This window comes from Eremomyces bilateralis, assembly GCF_010015585.1.
Source record: "Eremomyces bilateralis CBS 781.70 unplaced genomic scaffold P152scaffold_32, whole genome shotgun sequence".
NCBI classification, from domain to species: domain Eukaryota; kingdom Fungi; phylum Ascomycota; class Dothideomycetes; order Eremomycetales; family Eremomycetaceae; genus Eremomyces; species Eremomyces bilateralis.
Window position 1 is genome coordinate 98,915 of NW_022985098.1, and position 21,334 is coordinate 120,248.

Below are 21,334 nucleotides of genomic sequence, written 5' to 3' on the forward strand. Positions count from 1 at the left end.
TGGGGGAGCTGAGCTTATTTGAATGTGTTCCAGAGGCCTCCAAGTTCTCCATCGACGGTTCGACCAAATTCTGAGTCACGACGGCGCATTTCTAGGCCTTTCTACTCCAAATTTCCGCCGCCTATCTCCATTATCGGCTCGGCGCGATTTGTTTATTTCGTCAACACCGCTGACACATCGCCCTCGTTCGACAAGAATTCATTCTGCCCCACGGTTGCCGTGCATTCCGCGCAGTATGGCTTCAATAGTCGATGAGCAGCCAAAATGGTCTGCACCCCATGTGCGGAACACATTCCTGGAGTTTTTCAAGAAGAGGGGACATACATTCGGTACGTGATCAAGAAGTCATTCATTGTCAGGCTATAGCTAACTCGAGTCAGTTCCCTCTTCGTCGGTTGTCCCTCTATCGGATCCAACACTCCTCTTCACCAATGCGGGAATGAACCAGTACAAGTCAATATTCCTTGGCACAGTCGATCCGCAATCCGATTTCGCCCAATTGAAAAGCGCGGTCAACTCGCAGAAGGTACGCTCGTTTTGGATGGTGGAAGACTTTGAACTGACCAGATCCATAGTGCATTCGTGCGGGTGGCAAGCACAATGTGAGTGATAGATGAGCGAAGGGGAGGCGGAGGCGAAGGCTAACGTGCAAAGGATCTCGACGATGTTGGGAAAGACAGCTACCATCATGTATGTGATCCTTACTAGGCCAAGATCATCTACTTACCGTGATAGACGTTCTTCGAGATGATGGGCAATTGGAGTTTCGGGGACTACTTCAAGAAGGAAACTATCCAATACTCCTGGGAGCTCCTGACCAAGGAATTCGGTCTGGATCCCGACCGAATATACGTGACCTACTTCGAGGGAGACCCTGAAAGTGGCCTCGAACCGGACCTGGAGGCTCGAGACCTGTGGAAAGCCGTTGGCGTTTCCGACGACCATATCCTCCCCGGAGACATGAAGGACAACTTCTGGGAGATGGGCGACCAAGGCCCTTGCGGGCCCTGCAGTGAGCTACACTACGACCGACTAGGCGGTCGAAACGCTGCCCATCTCGTCAACCAGGATGACCCGAACGTGCTCGAGATCTGGAACAACGTGTTCATTCAGTACAATCGTGAGGCAGATAAGTCCCTGCGACCGCTACCAAATAAGCATATCGACACGGGCTTGGGTTTCGAGCGCCTGGTATCCATATTGCAGAACAAAATGTCAAATTACGACACCGACGTTTTCACCCCGATCTTCAAGGCCATCCAAGAGGTTACCGGGGCGAGGGAATACCGTGGCAAGTTTGCGGAGGAGGATCCAGACGGAATTGACACCGCATACCGAGTCGTCGCTGACCATCTGCGGCTGCTTACCTTCGCCATTTCCGATGGTGGCGTTCCGAACAACGTCGGCCGTGGCTATGTGGTTCGACGCGTCCTTCGCCGCGGAGCTCGATACGCTCGCAAGTACTTCGACGTCGAGATCGGCAGCTTCTTCTCCAAGCTCGTCCCTAAGCTCGTGGAGCAAATGGGAGACATGTTCCCGGAGATCCGGAAGAAGCAGCAGGAGGTCATGGAGATCCTGGACGAGGAGGAGGAATCGTTCTCACGGAGCTTGGATCGCGGCGAGCACATGTTCGAGAAATACGCGCAAGATTGCAAGCTGAGGGACACCAAGAACCTTCCCGGTACGGACGTGTGGCGCTTGTACGATACGTACGGGTTCCCGGTGGACCTAACGAGGATCATGGCCGAGGAGCGGGGCTTGATCATCAATGACAAAGAGGTCGAAGAAGCCCAGGCCAAAGCCAAGGAGGCAAGCAAGAGCGAGAAGAAGGCGGCGGTCGGTCTGGTGAAGCTCGATGTGCACGATCTCGGGGCGCTAGAAATGATGAACGACGTTCCCAAGACCGATGACTCTGCCAAATTCGCCAAAGGCAACATCACCTCGGAAATCAAGGCACTCTACCACTCGAAGCTATTCGTGAAATCCACTGGCGAAATTCCCGAAGGCGATCAATTCGGAATTTTGCTGGACCGGACGAACTTCTATGCGGAGCAAGGTGGACAGGAGTATGACACCGGAAGCATTATCATCGACGGCGTGGCCGAGATGGAGGTGCAGAATGTCCAGGTGTACGCCGGCTACGTCCTCCACACGGGCTACCTGAAATATGGTACCCTCTCCGTCGGCGACGCGGTCATCTCCATGTACAACGAAGAACGTCGTCACCCAATCAAGAACAACCACACTGGCACCCACATCCTCAACTTCGCCCTGCGCGAGACCCTTGGCGGCGAGATCGACCAGAAGGGCTCGCTGGTGGCGCCGGAGAAACTCCGCTTCGACTTCTCATACAAGTCCGCCGTGACCGACCAGCAGCTCCGCGCGATCGAGGACCTCTGCACGAAGTACATCCGCGCCAACAACCCCGTGTACTCCAAAGACGTACCCCTCGCCACCGCCCGCGAGATCAACGGCGTCCGCGCCGTGTTCGGCGAGACGTATCCCGATCCGGTGCGCGTGGTTAGCGTGGGCGTGTCGGTGGAGGAGCTGCTCCGGGACGTCAAGAACGAGAAATGGCACGAGGTCAGCGTCGAGTTCTGCGGCGGCACGCACGTCGACAAGACCGGCGATATCAAGGAGCTGATCATCCTCGAGGAGAGCGGCATCGCCAAGGGGATCCGCCGCATCGTGGCAGTGACGGGCCAGGATGCGATCACCGTGCAAGAAGACGCGAAGGCGTTTGACGAGCGCCTCGCGCGCCTCGAGCGCACATCGTACAGCGCGGAGAAAGACGCCGAGATGAAGAAAGTACAGTTCGACCTCGGCGCGCTCGCGGTGAGCCTCCTGACCAAGCGAACCTTCGCCAAGCGCATCGAAACATTAGTCAAAGACGCGAACAAGGAGAAGACGAAGCTGGAGAAGGAACTGAGCACGAAGGTGCTCGAGGTGGTTAAGGCGCAGCTCGCGAAGGACACGAGCCCCTTCGCGGTGGTGAAGATCCCGTACAAGACCACGGCGAAGACGATCAGCGAGGCACTAAAGTTCCTGCAAAATAAGGAGAAGGGCCGTATGGTGTATCTCATCGGTGCGGATAGCGGGGAGGGGAGAGTCGCGCATGGGTCCTATGTGCCCGAGGTACGCATCGTGGTCGATCGCGGAGTCACATCGCTAACGGTCTACAGGCTTTCAGCTCCAAGGGCGCATCCGCGAGCGAGTGGTCGAATGCCGTTACGGCGGCGGTGGGAGGGAAGGCGGGCGGGAAAGGGGCTACGGCGTTTGGGCAGGGGACCAACGTTGACAAGATCGACGACGGCGTCGAGCTCGCCACCAAGTATTTGGAGAAGTTCAAGATCTGATGTATTCTATTCAGATGAGGGACTAGCTTCCCGTGTACGCAATATACTGCTTGATGCAGATTATGTCAAGAGCTGCAATGCTAACCGCTCTCTTGGCGTATGTCTACCGCCAGGAGTAGCCCGAAGAGCATCACTGTAAGCTACCGCTCACGTTAGCATTGACCATTCCATCCGTCTCTCAAAACGTACCCCCATCACCAACGCCATGATGCTATACACTTCAAACCCGCCCGCATGAACCTTCCCCCTCGCCATCGCATGCTGCTGCCTGTAGAACCGCACCGCCCCAAGGAGCGTCACCACAATCGCTGCGGCGATGAAGATGGACGAGATCGGAATCGCTAGCCGGTAGTACCCCAACGATCGATCCGGATCGGGCGTGTTCTGCAACCGAAATAGCTGGGCTACGATCACCCCGATCATGGAGAGCAGGATGGCCGCCCGGACATAGCCCAGGAACGTGCGCTCGAGTGCTGTGTGTAGGATATTATCAGTCACTCAACGTGATATATCGTCGGCATGGTTTGGCCCCAAGTGCACTTAAACGCGCGGGAATGGACATGCTCGGCTTCCAGACGCCAATTTCTTACCTAGATGATCGCGCTTCGACGTCGCCGGCACCACCAGCGAGATCTGATGCCGCCAGAACTTTCGGACAGGCTCACCCCATCGTCGTTGCGAGCCGGTCGATCGGGTCCTCGATAAAGCGGGTGAATTGCTCGAGACGCCATGCTCCTCAGTCGCAGGGGCCGTCCAGGAGACGCGGGAGGTTTGCCGCTGGAACGAGGAGGGGACAGTGGATAGGTGGATGGAAGGGGGAGACGAGGGAGTTTGGTCTGGTGGGGGGTCGGGCATGATTGCTTTTTATCGTGGATCATGCATGGCGGGGAGATGATGAAGAGTAAGGCAAGCGGCGGTTTTTGGCCTCATAGTTTTTGAGCGGTTACCTTTTATAGGACTTGACCGAATTGAAGTGTAGGGCATTCACATTTTGTATGGTTCATATGGACCTAGCACTGCACGATGACCTGATGGTGGTGATGGATGTTGGAAGTTGGAAGTATCCGGTAATATTCAGTTCATTTGTTTGCTCAGTTCGGAATCGGAATGTGCTGCCTCGAAACCTGAGGCAGGCAACCAGTTTAGTACAGTAATTAGTAAGACAAGGACAGGTGCAGATGCAGCCATGCAGGCTTCAGCAAGATATTATTACTGGACATTCATAATAATACCAAATATCTAATATCAAATATCAAATACCATTTGCTTAGATGACCAAGCCGATTCATTCTTCAATAACCGGCATGATAGGTAGATTATGGGGGGTTAGACCGTGCAGGCAAAGAACCCGATCTAGGTCGCCGAGTTGGTCAGCCACCGACGAGAAAACTTACCGACGCAACTCCGCAACTCGGATGCTCAATTCGGGGTCTCGGGCATCAAGAATGAGCAATCAGATTGGCATTTCTCGTGGATGGCCCAGTTATCTTTTAGACGGCGTGGAGGTGGCCAGAAGCCGGCGCCTGGATTAAGAATTCGAGCAAGACGATCTGGATTCTGATACATCTGATGCCCAGGGAGTCGCCGAAGCTCCATACCTAGACCACAGTACAAGTGCATCTTAGAAATCATCATTCCCACTGTTGCATCTGGATCATCTCAAATAGGTACTTAATTCTATGCATCGTCTCTCTTAGAACCTTCCAATCTGATCTGGTCTCAATCTTCGACCTTACCATCTTACATCATCACCGAATCTAAGCCCACCTGCCCACGGTCCCGCCCATTAGTCTATCTCTCAATCTTCCGCGTCCCGCTTCCCACTGGGCAAAATCTCCCTCATCAACCCCCATCGACGTATATCTCGAGCCGCATAAGTTGAACCCATCGCCGATTTTCTTCTCCTGGACCCCCGACACATTGCCCACTCACCCGATCCTCCCCGCGTCGCCAAACTGTTTTCCTTCACCTTCCGTCGAGCCTTCACCTCCCCGCTTCGCGCATCCATCTCCGTACCCATCGCCGCCGCCGCCCTCTCCCAACCGAAGCCAGCCCCCGCAGCTTTTTCGCCGGCGACCTCGACGTTTGGAAACTCGGCCGTCCGAGGAACGAGGAACATGCATTCGAAACTCATCAGTAAGTCCTGCGGAAACCATATCGCCCCGCTGAAGCATCCATACTGACCCTGCTGTAGTCATCGGGTAAGCCTTTTTTGCGACCACCACTACACCGTCGAGACATACTAACATGGACCTTGAAGCTCCGGCCCTGCTGGCCACACCGCAGCTATATACGCCGCTCGAGCAGACCTAAAACGTATGTCGCGCATGTCTCTGAAATTTTCGACGGTGGGGCTAACCTAGCGTCAGCGGTCATGTACGAGGGATTCATGGCCCTCGGGATCGCGGCCGGCGGGCAATTGACCACCACCGACGAGGTTGAGAACTTCCCTGGGTTCCTGAAGATCGGCGGGGCGCAATTGATGGTAAGCGGGAATATGAGGGAGGTCAAGCGCGTGAACCTCATGCTGACGGTGTCCCAGGACCAAATGCGCACCCAATCCGAAGAAGCCGGTACCGAAATCGTCTCCCAAACCGTCGCGAAGATCGACCTCAAGTCCAAACCCTTCCGCTACTGGCTCCACCCCATGGGGGACGACGACACGATCGAGGACGAAGAACACACCACTGACGCCGTCATCGTGGCTACCGGCGCTAAAGCCCGCCGCCTCGACCTCCCGGGCGAGGACAAATACTGGGGCTACGGCGTCAGCGCGTGCGCGGTGTGCGACGGCTCCCTCCCGATGTTCCGCGAGAAGCCTCTCGTCGTGATTGGCGGCGGCGATTCCGCCGTCGAGGAGGCCATCTACCTGACGAAGAAGGCGAGCAAGGTGTACGTGCTGGTGCGGCGGGATCAGCTGCGGGCGTCGCGCGCGAACGCGCGCCGGCTGGCAGGAAACCCGAAGGTCGAGGTGCGGTATAACACGTCGGCCACGCGGATTGTGGGCGACGAGAAGACGAATGGGCTGATGACGGGGCTGAGGGTGAGGAATAAGGAGACCGGGAAGGAGGAGGAGTTGACGGCGAGCGGACTGTTCTACGCCGTGGGACACGATCCGGCCACCGCGCTGTTCAAAGGGCAGTTGGACATGGATGAAGACGGGTATCTCACCACGCAGCCGGGGACAGGCCACACGAATGTGGAAGGCGTGTTCGCGGCCGGCGACGTGCAAGACAAAAAATATCGGCAAGCCGTGACAAGCGCGGGTGGGTTCCCTGACCTGATTTGAACCCTATGACGTGATGCTAACAGCTGCGCAATAGGTTCCGGCTGCATCGCCGCCCTCGAAGCCGAGAAATACCTCACCGAGATGGACGACACGGTGGAGAACGACCTCGACAAGGAGAACCAGGCCGAGAAGTCCCAGACCAACGGCGTCGTCCCGGAATACCGCTCGAACCCGTTGCTGTAGATCGCGGATCCCCCCTGCGGATACACCCGCCCCTCAATCATCGGCCCGCTCCGCACGTCAAACCTGCATTATAGATAGATTTGGATTGGATCGGCATCGTTGAGCGCTCCGGGATAAATTAGGGACAATGTTCGAGTATTGCATGTGTCAAGCTTGGATTTATTGACAGTGTGGCGGCGGACCCCGCCTGGTATAGAACTCCCGCGGCAAAGCTAGTCATACAATGTGAATTATACAGTGTCTTTGTTCTCGGCGCAGGTCACCGACCCATGCCAACCATTATGATCGTACACCTCATAAATCCCTAATCATGCTGCGAATGCTGCATTGAGCGACATTGGGCCCTTGTGAAGAGTCGAGTTCGCAATGGCATACCTCTCTTGGGAGGACGTACTCCACCGGATGGCTAGGGGTAACTTTTCGGTAGCTAAAGTAGCGGTATTCGGCAACTTCAAGAGCCTTCCAGGAGCTTAAGCGCGCTCTGAAACGCTTCGACAACGCGCAAGTCTAGCCGATGATGTTAGCAAGCCTCTCCCTTCATCATAACCTCGCAACGACTGACAATGTTGCCTCTTCAGATCCAGGTTCTGCTCCGAATTTTGCACGTGATACACCCGAGTTTTCAACCTACGGTCATCAGTAAGCAAAACTCCCAGTGATGGCGATCTCGCAGCGACGACAAACCGTTTGCTCGCCCTCTCCACTTCAGCGCCACTGCTGGTCCGCGCCCAAACCGCGAAGTACGCCATCAATCTCTCCCACTCCTCCTTCAACTGGCCCTCCCTCTGCTCGAACTCCTCCACCATGTCCAGATGTCGCCGCGCCAGGTCCTCCCACGGAAACGCCTCGATCGCCTCCCCCGGCTCGCCCATCGCCTTCGCGGGCAGAGGTGCCTCGCGCCGTTTCTGCGGCGTGATCCCCGATGCGTCGCCGGGGGTGTTCGCTTGGTTCGGGGAAAACAATCCGGCGCGGATGATTGAGTTCAGCCCTTCGTGAGGTTGGCCGGGGATCGGTGGACTAGAGTGGATGCGACGTGGCTGGGGCGTCGATTGGACTTTGAGATGGGTGGACGCGCGGTTGCCGTCTCCGGAGCTTGGAGGACGGGAATCGGGCTTCTGGGAGTCGGAGCTTGTGGCGGGCATCGTGCTACGGTCGCGATTGGGGGTACGGTCGGTCTCTGGGAGGTCGCGCTCCGGCGTAGGCGAGCGGTCGGGAGCGCTGGCGATGGAATCCGATGCGGCGGAGAACTGAGAGGGACTTGAAGCATGCAGATCTGACGTTAATGGAAGAGAGGAGATGAGGTGGGGTTGATCGGTTAGTGCTGGAGAAGAAGGTTGAGCGGCTGGAGTAATGCTGATTTGATTAGTTGAAAAGGTGATGGTATTATCGGGATGTGTCGAAAACATGGACTGGAGTTGAAGCTATTCACTTCGCTAGGGAGCTTTGAAGATTGAGCGTGCCGAATCCGACCATTTTCATGCTTGATCTACTCAGAGCAGAGTTTTACAATTTCTACATGCCCGTACACATGAGGTTACACGTATTATCGCATTCATTCTGGCATGAAGTTGGAGAGAAGATTTGGCAGTGACGATATGCTGCCATACGATCGCACTTGCCTCGTTGCCTTAGGCAACACCGTGCCGCAGCCGCCCAGCCACTCGCCGACCAGCAGGTACAACTTGTATGTACTGTGCGACTTACGAGGAGGAAGGTCCGGAGTTCGGCCCGGAAGTTTATCCGATGAGCCCTGATCCCGTCAGTTCTCAGGGGCTGGGGTTGGCACTTTGCACACGCATCGTTCACCCAACAACACCTCACTGCCACGGGCTGCCACCAGATTGCCTTCGTATTCTCTGCAGCTTATGGCAATATGATGATTCTACTCCCGATTGGACGCGGGATGTTAACCTGGCCTCTTGGGGTTTCGCTCGCATACGGAAGCCGGAAACCCCAATTCCACCATGCGGCTCAGCAATGGGAAGACATATCTAGGCCATCAACTATCCTGGTCTCAGACGCCCCCGAAACACAGACGACATGCAGGCGGAATTGAATGGAGGATGTGGTTGGGGGAATAACCACGGTACCCCGTCCAACAATTTGGTGGCGATTTCGCTCCATCTGCCTATTGGTAGCTTAGCACGTTGGGAAATCCAGTAAACCGGTACCGACTTGATTCTAGGATGCTTCACTCAAGAAAGGCCGTTGGGGCTTCGGAAGTACAGGTACCTATATGAAGTGTAAACAAAAGTTCAACTCATCATGTGTGAGGTCGTTTACAATATGCATGGGTCTTCAGAACGGTAGCGCATTCAAGCCTTTCATCGTTATTGTCGTTTGGTCGGGTTTTGCTTTCATTATGTGGACAGGCCAAGTCCTGCCTTCTCCTGACCTCATCAGGCTCATCATGTCCCTTTTAGGGATGTGTAAAGTGCGAAAAGTAAGGACCTTACCGTAAACTAGCCCTAGATTTCTGGAAAGGTTATTTTTTACCTTACATGACGGTATTATGCGCTAGCTTAATATGGTTAGTGTATTTTTTTGTATCAATAGCACGCTAGTCGTATATAGTTAGTAACAACGATTCTACCAAGGCCCCAAACTCCAAACCACCGTCATTTCTATCTACGATATCTTCACAAAACGACGTTTAATCTTAATATACAATACATTTCTATAATGCCCTGATCAAAGGCTACAAAGCAATATTTATATCACATGAAAAAGTCTATGTTCTACTCACTTCAAACTGTCGCGTCTTCTTGTCAACTGTCGAGCCGAAAGATGATGCACGTTGCCTTGGGCAACGAGCTGGAATATTTGATGCATTTTCTGCCGCCGCCCATAGCCGTACGAAACCTAACTTATTATTATTATTATTTACATGAGCAGATTGCTCTCGATGAGCTGTATAATTTGATATGGATAAGACAATATCTAGACTAGGTTTTCGTTGGTTACGGGTATGCCATTGCGTTGAGCATGAAAGTGCTCAACTTCTTGAATAAGTTTGTGGCCACTTTATTCATCAACTACAGAACTCAAAATAATTTCACCAAACATCGATCAATTCGTACTTTTTTTACATCAAATTATTCGTCTTGATAAGCTCTACTACTCCATCTATTCAAATGCCCCCTAAAGATCGTCTTGTCTGGAAATATTTCGAGGAGCGCCCTGAGCTTGGCATACCGAAGCAAAAGTATTGTACACTTTGCAATAGATACAGCTGTCAATCGAACACCACCAGAGAACGCACACATCTCGTTACTATTTGCAAGGAAAATATGGAGGCAAAGGAATCAGAGAACAGAGGAAAGGATGAGATACAGAGAAAGAGGCCTCTTTCTCCAAATGAAGATGCTTCGCCTATTGTCAAAATACCCAGGCAAACGACGCTGACAGCAAACGGTATTACCTACCGTACGCAGGGCGAGAGACTGCAGGAGAGAATCGAGGCTCTTCTAACGCGGTTCATCGTGATGTCTGGATCTCCATTTTCACTTGTTGAAAACAGCGATTTCCAGAGTTTTATCAAGATACTCGATCCTGCCTTCAAACTCCCTAATCGCGAACGCCTCAGTGGTGAGCTCCTCGCCGACCTATATCACAAAACATCGCTTCAAGTCCAACACGTTATCGACCATCGACGCGACCATTTCAGCCTCAATTTCTGTCTGGACGAGTCGAATAACCAACAGAACGATCGCGTCTTGAACTTCTCCGTTGTCCATCCCGACTTTGGATCGCTTACACTCCATACAAGACCTGTCGATGCGCAAGCCTCCTTGACTGGGGAATTCTATTACGAATACTTCCGCTCGGTGGTAAAACCGGTGGTGAAAGGAGATTACAAGCGGATCAACAGTATCTCGACGGATACCTGCAAGACAATGAGGAAGTTCTGGAAACTCTGTCAAAATGATGAAGAGCTATCGCATATCATCTGTGTACCTTGTCAATCTCACAGTTTAAACCTCCTCATTGGCGATATCATCAAGATGGACCATTTCCGCGATCATTTCACCACTTTCAAGAATCTCGTCCGCGACCTCTCGTCCTCAAACAAAACCATCGGTGAGATTAAAAAGATACAGCAAGAGAACGGACGGAAATATATCGCTTTTGCTTCAGCGGTAGAGACGCGATGGGGAAGTCATATCGCGATGCTGAAATCGCTGCAGGCGAACAGAGATCCTATACAAGAATTCTTTTTCTCGCGATTACCTCTGCTTACCGGTGATGCGATTAAGAAGCTGAAACCGTACCGCGATGAGATTCTGGCCCCTGGTCTGTGGAATGAGCTTGATCGGACTCTCCACGTCCTTGATCCTATCACCAAGGCTCTGAAAAAGACGGAATCATCTCGATTAGACATTGGGCGTGTCGTAAAGCTCTGGAACGACCTTAGGAAAGAGGTTGAGTCTGCAGGAATCCGGTTTGGTATGGATGCCTTCGCAGCGAAGCTCCTCGCGGTGTTTGATAAGCGATATCAAGACCAGCTGGATGTCTCATTTCACCACCTCGCGTTTTATATCCATCCAGAGTTTAGGAAAGAGCCTCTCCAAGCTGATTCGCTCGATTACATCAAAAGCACGATCCAGGATCTATTTTTTCCAGAGGAGGAAGATGTCCAGGCCTGCCTTGATGAGATTATGCTATTCAAGTCTTCATCGGGCATCTTTGCATCAAATAAGGACCTAGCGAAGCGAGTTGGTGATCCTGAGGGATACTGGAGGTTTGCGGAGGCTCTCCTTCATAGCAGTCGTATCGCTTCTATCGCTGCCCGCATCTTTTCAGCTCCAACGAGCTCAGTTCCATCTGAACGAGCGTTTTCTATTCAGAATCTCACGATGAGTGCGAAGCGCTCACGATTGGATCCAGAGAGATGTAATAAAATGATGTATATCTATATGAATCGGCGATCGATGGACGCGATGAAGCAGGAGCGAAAAGAACGCGGTGTATCGCAGATTGAGATGGAGGATCTCCTCCTCCAAATTGAGGAGGAAATCGGGCTGCGATATCACGCATTTGACGATGTCTAAATAGCTTCATAACTTCCTACTTCAGCGTGTTTTGAGTCTGAGATCTCCATCACTTATGGTTGTCTGTGAACATCATCAACCCGAGGTCGTATTACAAATTTGTATGGTAATGTGGGCCGGTAAAGTAAAAAATCTATAATACCGCCAAGACCCGTAATTACGGGCAATCTATCTTTCATACATCTTACATTACACACCCCTAGTCCCTTTCGTCCCATCGAAATCGTATCCGATGCATATCCTGACACGCCTCACGGATCTGCCGAGATGTAACGGGCTCACGTTCCAGTACTTGATCGCTCCCTCGCATGGATCGATTGATTACCGATGTTTTCTCCCAACCAGCGAGAAATCAAAGCCTATGAGCGTCAGTCCATGGAGCCCCAAGCCGATGAGGTGATATATACTCTGCTTCTGTTCGCTGATCCACCATGTGGATGAATGGAATCGGTTTGCTAGACTCCCTCCAACCACAACCATCATGCACATCCGCGATCAATTCTACAGCGCCACGGAGCTAAAAGGCTCAAAGGGGGTAATCGAAAAGGTTGAGCGGGTTGACAGCAATGAATCCGATGAGCAAGTTCTTGGGACCACCAACTTGTACCAAGATGGAAAGCTTCAATGTGTGCCGATGCCAACGCCAGATCCGAAAGGTATGTTCATGTACTCTGAACGACGGCAATTCTAACGCGAGATAGACCCCCTAAACCTCCCAAGATGGCGAAGATGGATGGCGATTATATCGCTTTGTTTCTGTATGTGCTCTTCCATCGTCGTCGTCGCTCAATCCTGATGACGATATGTAGTTGGGGCGCTGGCTCTCTCCGCCGAGACCATTGTCGGTGCTCTGATTCCCGTCTTTGTCCTCGAGTATGCGGGACAAGACCCGAAAATCTTGGGCTCTCTCGCGGGATTCCCTCCAGACCCGTCTGGCATCGTGCCTTCAAGCGCCGTGGATCAGCTCGCCGGTCTCGGAGGGCCCCCCATCTGGAAGGTTTCGTTACTGTCGTCCCTGCCGATCCTCACCAACGGGATCAGCAGTTATTTTCTGGTTCCCGCATCCATTGCCATTGGTCGACGTCCAGTCCTTCTCTTGTGTGGGGTAATGGCGTGGGCTGGTGGCGTTTGGGCCGGTCTCAGTCATTCGCTCGATAGCCATCTCGCGGCCAGGTGCTTTCAAGGGCTGGGCGCCGGCGCCGTGGAAGCCTTGATTCCACTTGTGGTGCAAGATTTGGTCTTCATTCATCATCGCAACCGCGCAATGGCTGGCATCTGGGCAGCACAGGTGAGTCAAGCACGCACCTGACTGACGAACAAGCACTGACTGATTACAGGGCGTCATCATTATTTGCCTAGGCATCGGGTCGCCGATCATAGTTGTAACCACAGGCTGGCGGCTGTTGTATTTCCTTACTGCAGGCTTGACCGCCGGCGCATGGCTCATGGTGGCGGCGTTCGTCCCAGAATCTCGCTTCCCACGGAGTCCAGCCGAGCTCAGTATGACACCTATCAGACACTTTCCATGGTCCTCAATGCTGACCATCTGCAGGCGGCAAATCCCTTTATCCCCTCGCACCTGGCGAGCCGCGCCCTGCGTTGGACTACAGCCAATTCGGTCCCCGGACTCTCGGAACCGACTTCGGTATCATGAATTTTGGATATCAATTCAAAGAAGCGGGACAATCGATGCTTGACACCGTTCGCACTATGGTCTTCCCGAACATGATCTGGGCCATTCTAGTCAATAGCGCCATCATCTCCATCTACAATGCCGCAGCGCAAACCGGTTCCACCGTCTTGCTTGCTGCTGGGTGAGTCCCATGCCCTGGAATTCTCGGAACCCCAATTGACAAGTGCTAGCTGGGAGTTCCGGAAGATCGGTCTGGCGGTCATCCCCATCATGGTAGCGACCCCGTTCGTCTTCCTCATCAGCGGTTTCTTCGCCGACAAGGTCTCCAACTGGCATGCGAAGCGGAACGGCGGCCGCCGCGAGCCCGAGGCCCATTTGCTGAGCCTCGTCCTCCCTCTGCTCAGCGGTGCGACCGGATGCATCGCGTTCGGGTACGCCGGCGAGCACATCTACACGTCGCATTGGTCGGTGCTTCTAATCGGTACCTTCTTGCTGGCGTTTAGCTTCCTCAGCGTGAACACTATCGCCGCCGTGTTCGTGGTGGAAAGCTACCCTCAATGGGCCGGGTGAGTTGTTCCCGAGAAAGACTGATCGCTCCGTCGCTAACGTTCCCAGCCCCGTGCTCGTCAACGTCTCCAGCTTCCGCTGCATCGTCGGCTTTGCCATGTCGTTCCGGGCTACCACTTGGATTCAGGCGCGCGGTTATTTGGGTTGCTTTGCGATCTATGCCGGCATTCTTGGCTTTCTGACGCTGGTTATGCCGCTCGTGTATATTTATGGAAAACGGATTCGTGCATGGACGGCGGGTAACGTGCCAACAAGAGGTGTTAAGACCTGAGCCGACTTTCAGGTCGTGATGGAGTTTTGACGGGGCAACATCTAGACAGCTGGACATGTCGCGATAGATAGGTATGGATATCAGTCATCCAGGGGTAATATTAGCTCGGGGTGAATAGGTCCGGGAATTGATGTGTATATCTGATATCCATATATTTATAAACGAGTCAACCATTATTACCACCTCCGGCGAGACTCATAGCATCCAGGGTGCATAGTCGCGTTCGAACCGGCTTTCTTCAGCAATATCAAACGCCATGCTCCTCAATGAGTCCGCACCAATACTCCGCTTGTTCAGCAACGCCTTCCTCTTCAGCCTCAACATCATGCTATTCGCTCCACCCAGGCTCTTAAGGTTGTCCTTGCTCCTTCGGCGCAAATGCTTAACATTCACCGGACTTTTCCCCCGGGAGTCCTTGCGCATGTGTCGCCAGATCACGCGTGCGCGGTCGGGAGTAAGACGCGTCGTTGAGCCCTCGTGGCTGCTCTTGTGAGAGATATTATGCACGATCGTGCAGCGTGATCCGCTTCTGCCTACGGAGGGGACGGACTTGACACTGGGAGACAGACGAAGGAGCTCTTGCGAGTCGATCGAGAGCACTTCGGTATATGAAGGGACACTGTGAAGACTTCGCTCGTGGATGGATAACTCGGGAATCGGGAGCTTGTGTTCGACTCGATATCGATAATCGAGTTCATCGCGTAGACGACCCATGCTGTCGTTCGGCGATGAGTCGTAGTCCATCTCAATGAGTAGCTCATCAATATCAGACAGCGCCTTGCCCGGAGAGTAAGACTCTGCGAACAACGATGCAAGAGATTCAATGGCCTGTTTCCTTCCAATTCGGGCCGAGTTCGAATACGACAAGGCGGCAGCGTCCGAATTCGCCCAAAACGACGTATTGTCTGGTCTCCGGACTCTTGCGTCCTCACGAATCACAACCCGACTCTTGTTGGGGAAAAGAGAATGTCGAAATGATACTTCGACATTCAAGACGTCGGTGTAGATATCTCCCAGCAACGTTTCTAAGTCGTGGAAAGCACCATCGGCGGGATTCTTTCGATGGTGCTCACGTGAATGAAGACAATGTTCCAACGCCGGCACTCGGATTTGCATAAACAGACGCGCAACTTGGCCCGGACGCAAGACACGAAGTGACGTGTTGCCAACCACACGTTGCTCCTGGCAGCCATCGCCCGCTCTCGCACAGATGGAGACGTCTGTGATTTTTTCCAAGGTGACACCCGCTCTCGCAAGACTCATTATATCCGAAATCCTCGAACCGGTTTCCGTGCATCCTGGCCCGCATGCATCCGTCAAACTCGCCATATCGGCGCACGTGGGAACGATGTTCCACCCGCTCGGACGGCTGTGGGGCACATCGCAAGGAGATCCGGGCGGCAGGACCACGTGGATTGCGGATGGCGCTAACCGTCTCATTGCGGACCAATATTTCATCGGAGTTCGACTGAAGATAAAGGCCTGAAATTGGGAGCTAGGCACCCTGGGTGGCACTGCAAGACATTCTGATACCTTTTTGACCGCGGAATTAAAATGCTCGCACGGGTCGTTCGGACAGTTGTTCGAGTAGCGCCGACATTGTGCGGGAGACGAAAGGATTTTCTTTAGGGCTGGAACATTGGGATGATCGAGAGCGTACAAATCGCAGTCCCCGTCATTTTCGTCGGACTGTTCGAAGGAACAGGCAGAGTGAAGCACCGCGATCCTGTCCCCCAGCCTATTCAAATGGCCTGCGATGGAAATGGCGAGTTTTTGCACCATATTTAGCCATTGCTGTGACGATGCAAGTCTAATAGCGTCAGTCATGTGCCATCGCTGCTTTGTAGGGCCTTACGAGTCGTCAATAACCAGAACCACGTCGAGGTTAGCTCCACAGCGGATCAGGTCATCATGGTGCGTCAGAATCGCATGTAATTCGACGCCCACCCATATTGATCGCCCTTGATCAGCATCAATTACATCGGCGGTTTGCAAAACCTCTAACTTTGCAGTGAGCGCTGGTTCAGGGCCTACGTCTGTTTGGTAGTGCCGTATGACAGATTTTGTGGAGGACACACTACATGGAAAAGGGGCGGAACCGGTACTTGGAGAGACTGCGTCCTCTGTCCGAAAGGTTTGGCTTTCAAGCTCGGCTTCCAGAGTCTCATAGGAATGGCGTTTCAGGGAGGCATATAGATCCTGGCTCGTATTAGGAGATGTGCTATTCAGTCAGCGCCGCCGTTAAGTTATTTAGGTCGAACATACTGCTTCGTGGCATCTTCCGGCGTATCGTTCCGAATGTTGAGAAGACCAGTCACACTGCCATCGGAGCAAGTAACCGAACCCCCCTCCTTGCCGTTCCTACTAGTGACTCCAAGATTTGAGCCCTCATTCATCATCGGTTCCGTGCTCGGATGTGTTTTCGGTTGACGGAAGCTTAGGAGTTTCGAGAACACCCGCCGTTTCACCGAGCCGCGTTTTCGAGAGTTCTCACTAGACAGACCGAATGACGAGAGGGGTAGACGTGCAAGTATTTCCGTCGAACTTCGCGCCAGATCCGCGCCTCGCGATGGCGTTACCCATGGTTGCCCGTGCCCCCCGAGACCACGAAGGCTGATATTATCCTCGGGAGGAATTTCTCGCAACGGCTGAGGATCCGCTTTGAGGGCGGACGGTCTGCCCTCATTATGGCCTTGAAATATCTGAAGCCTTCGCAGTTTTGTGCTCGACTTTCCCATGGGTCCAAGGCTTCCACCATGCTCCGCTTTTCGGGTTTTTCGGACATTAACACTGGACCACGCTGGTGTGCGATGGAGAGACTCCTTGGGTCTGGGTGAAATAGGCGACGTGGTGGTGTCTGTCAATATCGTCTGAGCCGACCCGGAAGCTCTGCTGTGATGCCAGGCCCCTGGTGTCTGCCTTGATGACTGTCGCCGCGGAATCGTGACGAGATGCGGATCAGTGTTCTCATCTCCCATGGTTGAACTTGCTCACTTGAAGCGTGATCGGCCGATTTGTCGACTTTGTATCGTTTTGTGCTCCCTGGCTTTTTAACCCGTGGCTCATTGAACGGCGATTCGTATCATCTGGCTTCGGCGAATCAACCATCACAAGCGCAGACACCCGCGACATCAAACGAAAACTGAACGGAATCAAAAGCTTTAGCACGACACAGAGGATGACGTCCATCATTGTGTTTAGCAAGCAACGTTCGTGTTTCAGGTGCAGGTGGAAATATCCAGTGTTGTTGGTCTCCATCGATGGATGAAGGCAAGCACCAACTACTAGTGCCTCAGACTTCATGGTGTTTAACACTTCAGTGGAATTACTCCGTCTGAATCGCCATTCCCGCCTTGGTGAAGTCCAAGAGTCGTTGAATATCCTCCGACAATTTCGCTGCCGTTTCTACATCCACTTCGCTAAATCGGATCTCGAAGGGGTTGGTATCATACTCATAACAGCAGGGCAATAGAGAATACTCACAATGTCATCTTGACCAGAGGCGCCGCCGAAAAGGGCAACGTCAGATACGCTGGTCTGAATCCCCTTCCTGACCCTTTCTTCCCACACTCCTTCCCAATTCCACTCGCCAGGCCTTCTTACCCTCGTAACTTCGGCATTTCCCATTTCTTTACTCTGCGGAGATCCATGAAGAGAGACTGCTCCAGTTTGGGTATATTTTTCCATACCCCCATCTTGATGTTCTTGTTGGGCATGGTGAGTTCGCCATGCATGGTATGCACTGGGATTAGCTACACAATCAAGTGGCAACGAGTCTAATACACTTTCGTCCGTGAATGCAGACTGGACATATCGCAACAGCTCGTACACGGTGACAGGTCCTGCTTCTGCCGACCCTGTACGGTCATACCATTGCGGAAATCCGTAACGGAGACTGAACCCCCCGGGAGGGAGCCTCTCCGTATCCCCCGAGCTTACCGTGTCTGTATCCCTTGCCGAGTAGGTGTAGGTGGTCAAGGGGGTTAGCAGTGGGTGGAATACATCCGTAGAGAAGGTCAACAGCGGAGCCGAGCGGGGGAAGTCGGGAGGAAATGATATTTGGAACCGGAGAAGGGCAGGTGCATACGGTCCTGAATCGAAAGAGATGCCAATCAGAGGCTGTATTCCCATTACTCGGCCCAATTCAGCCCGTGGAGAGAGATTACCTTTTCGAACGAACATAACACCAGACCATAGGGCAACGTCCCCAGGGGATAGCGAGAGATAGACCCCATCAGGACGAGCGTGCTTGAGGCTTGCGCTGGTCGTTGCGGTTAGCTCGAACGATGGAAGAAGCACAGGAAGACACGAAACACGACAGCAGCGGGCAACGTCTCGTGACCACGATGCGTCAGGGTGTACTGCATTGGCTTACAATTCGAGCAACAGGTTCTGACGCGAGAAGGACGATAGATGTGAGAGATGCATCATGAGAAAGGGCGCGATGCGACACACGACAGGCAACGAATGGGGCGAGCACGTTCTGATGGTGTGACGCTCAGGACCGATGAAGATGTCTGGTGCACTTCAAATCCGGATCCTATTGGATTATGATGAGGATATGACATGCATAGACAAGCGGACTCAATCAAATACGGAATGGAAATGGATTTGGAGCGGCACAAATTTGACGAAGCAGTGAATGAGAGAGGGTCAAACATTTGAACCGGTGAGCTGTTTTCCTGCAGATCCAGTGACATTTCAGTTTGTATATCGAGGCATCGAGGCATCAATATTGGTATTTTTGACCCTATCATGGTGGACACGTCCACAACTTCACATGCAATATTATGCATAACACCGCCTCAGCATCTCGCATAGAATGGAGCTGTACTGTAACTGACACGGGCTGAATGCATGCGAATCGCAAATAGAACCGTGTCTGGCGTTAATCCTGCGGATAGTTTGCTCTTCTTCAACGACACATGGAGATTGGAGAGCCATAGACGCTTGACGCCCGGATGTTGTGTCTCACCGCTCACGTTGACTCGATGCTCTGGTCTGCCGTTGTCAGGTACACAACATGCTGCGGTTGCTGCCATGACGGAACGACACGCTTAGCATTCATGCTAATGCTAACTCTTGTAAGTTTGCAACCCAACCACCCAACGCTATGGAACCGAAATCTGAGGCTGAAGGTTAATTGAAAACGATGCCGCTAGGATCACTAGCTCCCTATGACGAGCACTGAAAACGGACGAAACTGGGCAACACTATGTAGGCGTCATACACAACCCTCTACCATCCAATAAAACGAGTGAATGGTTTGAGCAACCTCTTCATTATTATTGTTGCTCTGAGTTTATCCGTATTGTGCATTGCTGCATTTTGAAGGCATTCCTTAGGTATCCAGGATTGTCCGAGAATTCATGCCGCGTGGTCACCTCCCAGCTCCTGGCTCCCATGAATACTTGCATGACTTGGGCTTCCCGGTGAAAGGGACACGAATGTTGAAGATCATGGATCATAAGCCCCAATCACGCCAGGACGAGTACAATTTCGCAATTTCCCGTCCACTCCCTTTGATTTCCATCCCGTCTTCTAGTGCCGTTCGCATCGCAGGTTGGCATTGGGCTTTAGGCTTCTGGTGACCGATCCCTTTGGATTGTGATAATCGTCCCGGGCTGCATGATCGTTCAGATGTGACGAGTGACAAATCGACGAGTCACAGTTTTGGCTTCGGGAAATCCAGAGGATTGCCGCCGCTATTGCTTTAATAGGGCGAGAACCGCCACGGCCCAAAGCACATGGCACGGTGGTACGGGATAATATCGTCTATTGACAACGGTGAACGATCGCTCCAAAATGTAACACAAGAATAGAGAACCAGGGGATTCTCAGTGAGCGACATCCAGGTTTCCTCGAGGGCGGCTGAACTTCGGGAATCGGGCGGTTCGACTTGCTGGTTCGATTGGGGGATCGACGGCGCTGGGACGGGGATCCATCCTCCTATCTTTCCTGGACCATGTTACTGGAACCCTCCCAGGTCACATGGATACTGGTTGATGCGAACAATCGACCTGAATCGCAGGGTCGCGAGGCCGCCTGGGCGTTCCGGTCGGCTGTTCCTCGCGTCGGATTGGCCGCCCGCTCATCCCATCAGGGCCGCGGGGAACGGCGTCCATTTCTCCCCGGCCAAGCGGATGTGATGCCGCTGAGCAAGTGGTGAGACGAAGACTCACCTTTGTCCGCCGGTCGCCTTGGGTTGCCTCATTTTGCCTGAAGACAAATTCGGTCTGATCCCGCACAGCAGCGAGGACGGGGAAGCCGAGTGGCCCAACGCCCCAACCGCCCAAGTCGTGGTAGCTCCAGAATGGACAGACAATGGAGGGGAAATGACTCCCCCGTAGGCCGTAGAACTTCGTCACCAGTGTTTTGCACTACTGCCTACTGGCCCAGGTGGATAGTTGGGAAGGCGTTTGCTGTATTGTGAGTTAGTGCTGTGGAACCGAAAGTTCGTAATTTTAGCAAATCAGCAACGCGACTCCAACTGTAACTTGAATGCTTGATGGGTATCCCTGCAGAACGCGTGGGAAACATGCCATGTTTGATGTTCGGCGACGCATGGATCTTCGATCGAAGATTGCTCATCGGCAGGAGACCTGGAGGCTGGAGTGCTGGGTAGGAACGGCCGATGGATGCCACTTGTATGGTCCGGTGCTGGGTTTATGAGTGAAGCCAGAAGTGCCAGCTGCCACCATGCCACGAGTCCACGCGTGAGATCCGTCCACTTGCAAAGACCCTCTACTAACCTAACTAACCTTCTCTTTTTCTCTGCCATTGTCCACTGGTCATGGAGAGAACATCATGGCCCAAACATTTTACTTTCTATTTTCCTAATAGTAAATCCTGCCCAGTTAGCCGCGGCTGAAGGTCTAGCAGTTAACGGTTAGCAGTTGGCACTCACTGGGTCTACTCCTTTTACCCCCGCCGATCAAAAACAAGTTTGATGAGATTATTTCCCTCATTTAGCTGTCCTTCTGA

General features: G+C 53.0%; 8 protein-coding genes across 8 annotated transcripts; 3 read left to right on the forward strand and 5 right to left on the reverse strand.

The window, feature by feature from the left end:
• Nucleotides 1-235: 235 nt before the first annotated feature.
• On the forward strand, nucleotides 236-3,356 carry P152DRAFT_468847 (putative alanyl-tRNA synthetase; the record flags this gene model as incomplete). The annotated part of the gene is made up of 6 exons (XM_033680850.1): nucleotides 236-329; nucleotides 381-526; nucleotides 576-602; nucleotides 655-690; nucleotides 736-3,135; nucleotides 3,183-3,356. The coding sequence occupies 6 exons, from the start codon at nucleotides 236-238 to the stop codon at nucleotides 3,354-3,356; spliced, it is 2,877 nt and encodes a 958-aa protein (XP_033530329.1).
• Nucleotides 3,357-3,554: 198 nt separating this feature from the next.
• On the reverse strand, nucleotides 3,555-4,049 carry P152DRAFT_377831 (uncharacterized protein; the record flags this gene model as incomplete). Its single annotated transcript, XM_033675651.1, has 2 exons — nucleotides 3,555-3,829; nucleotides 3,947-4,049. Coding segments are annotated over 2 exons (378 nt in total), but the record flags the coding sequence as incomplete, so codon positions are not given.
• Nucleotides 4,050-5,181: 1,132 nt separating this feature from the next.
• Nucleotides 5,182-7,128, forward strand: P152DRAFT_211202 (thioredoxin reductase). Its single transcript, XM_033674420.1, has 6 exons — nucleotides 5,182-5,492; nucleotides 5,551-5,557; nucleotides 5,617-5,672; nucleotides 5,726-5,841; nucleotides 5,899-6,622; nucleotides 6,680-7,128. Exons 1-6 carry the CDS (start codon nucleotides 5,474-5,476, stop codon nucleotides 6,826-6,828), a joined length of 1,071 nt encoding a protein of 356 aa, XP_033530331.1. The 5' UTR covers nucleotides 5,182-5,473; the 3' UTR covers nucleotides 6,829-7,128.
• Nucleotides 7,029-8,389, reverse strand: P152DRAFT_462266 (uncharacterized protein). The gene is made up of 3 exons (XM_033680305.1): nucleotides 7,513-8,389; nucleotides 7,391-7,455; nucleotides 7,029-7,335 (listed from the first exon to the last, which is right to left on the reverse strand). Exons 1-3 carry the CDS (start codon nucleotides 8,232-8,234, stop codon nucleotides 7,280-7,282), a joined length of 843 nt encoding a protein of 280 aa, XP_033530332.1. The 5' UTR covers nucleotides 8,235-8,389; the 3' UTR covers nucleotides 7,029-7,279.
• Nucleotides 8,390-12,116: 3,727 nt separating this feature from the next.
• P152DRAFT_462270 (MFS general substrate transporter) lies at nucleotides 12,117-14,541 on the forward strand. The gene is made up of 7 exons (XM_033680306.1): nucleotides 12,117-12,535; nucleotides 12,581-12,637; nucleotides 12,689-13,167; nucleotides 13,217-13,379; nucleotides 13,432-13,693; nucleotides 13,743-14,078; nucleotides 14,128-14,541. The coding sequence occupies exons 1-7, from the start codon at nucleotides 12,361-12,363 to the stop codon at nucleotides 14,348-14,350; spliced, it is 1,695 nt and encodes a 564-aa protein (XP_033530333.1). The 5' UTR covers nucleotides 12,117-12,360; the 3' UTR covers nucleotides 14,351-14,541.
• P152DRAFT_211705 (uncharacterized protein) lies at nucleotides 14,449-16,583 on the reverse strand. Its single transcript, XM_033674422.1, has one exon. The coding sequence runs from the start codon at nucleotides 16,175-16,177 to the stop codon at nucleotides 14,546-14,548; it is 1,632 nt and encodes a 543-aa protein (XP_033530334.1). The 5' UTR covers nucleotides 16,178-16,583; the 3' UTR covers nucleotides 14,449-14,545.
• On the reverse strand, nucleotides 16,354-17,541 carry P152DRAFT_212047 (uncharacterized protein). The gene is made up of 2 exons (XM_033674429.1): nucleotides 16,616-17,541; nucleotides 16,354-16,549 (listed from the first exon to the last, which is right to left on the reverse strand). Exons 1-2 carry the CDS (start codon nucleotides 17,326-17,328, stop codon nucleotides 16,531-16,533), a joined length of 732 nt encoding a protein of 243 aa, XP_033530335.1. The 5' UTR covers nucleotides 17,329-17,541; the 3' UTR covers nucleotides 16,354-16,530.
• Nucleotides 17,502-19,024, reverse strand: P152DRAFT_211873 (uncharacterized protein). The gene is made up of 3 exons (XM_033674427.1): nucleotides 18,726-19,024; nucleotides 17,834-18,611; nucleotides 17,502-17,780 (listed from the first exon to the last, which is right to left on the reverse strand). The coding sequence occupies exons 1-3, from the start codon at nucleotides 18,779-18,781 to the stop codon at nucleotides 17,676-17,678; spliced, it is 939 nt and encodes a 312-aa protein (XP_033530336.1). The 5' UTR covers nucleotides 18,782-19,024; the 3' UTR covers nucleotides 17,502-17,675.
• Between the last annotated feature and the right edge of the window lie 2,310 nt (nucleotides 19,025-21,334).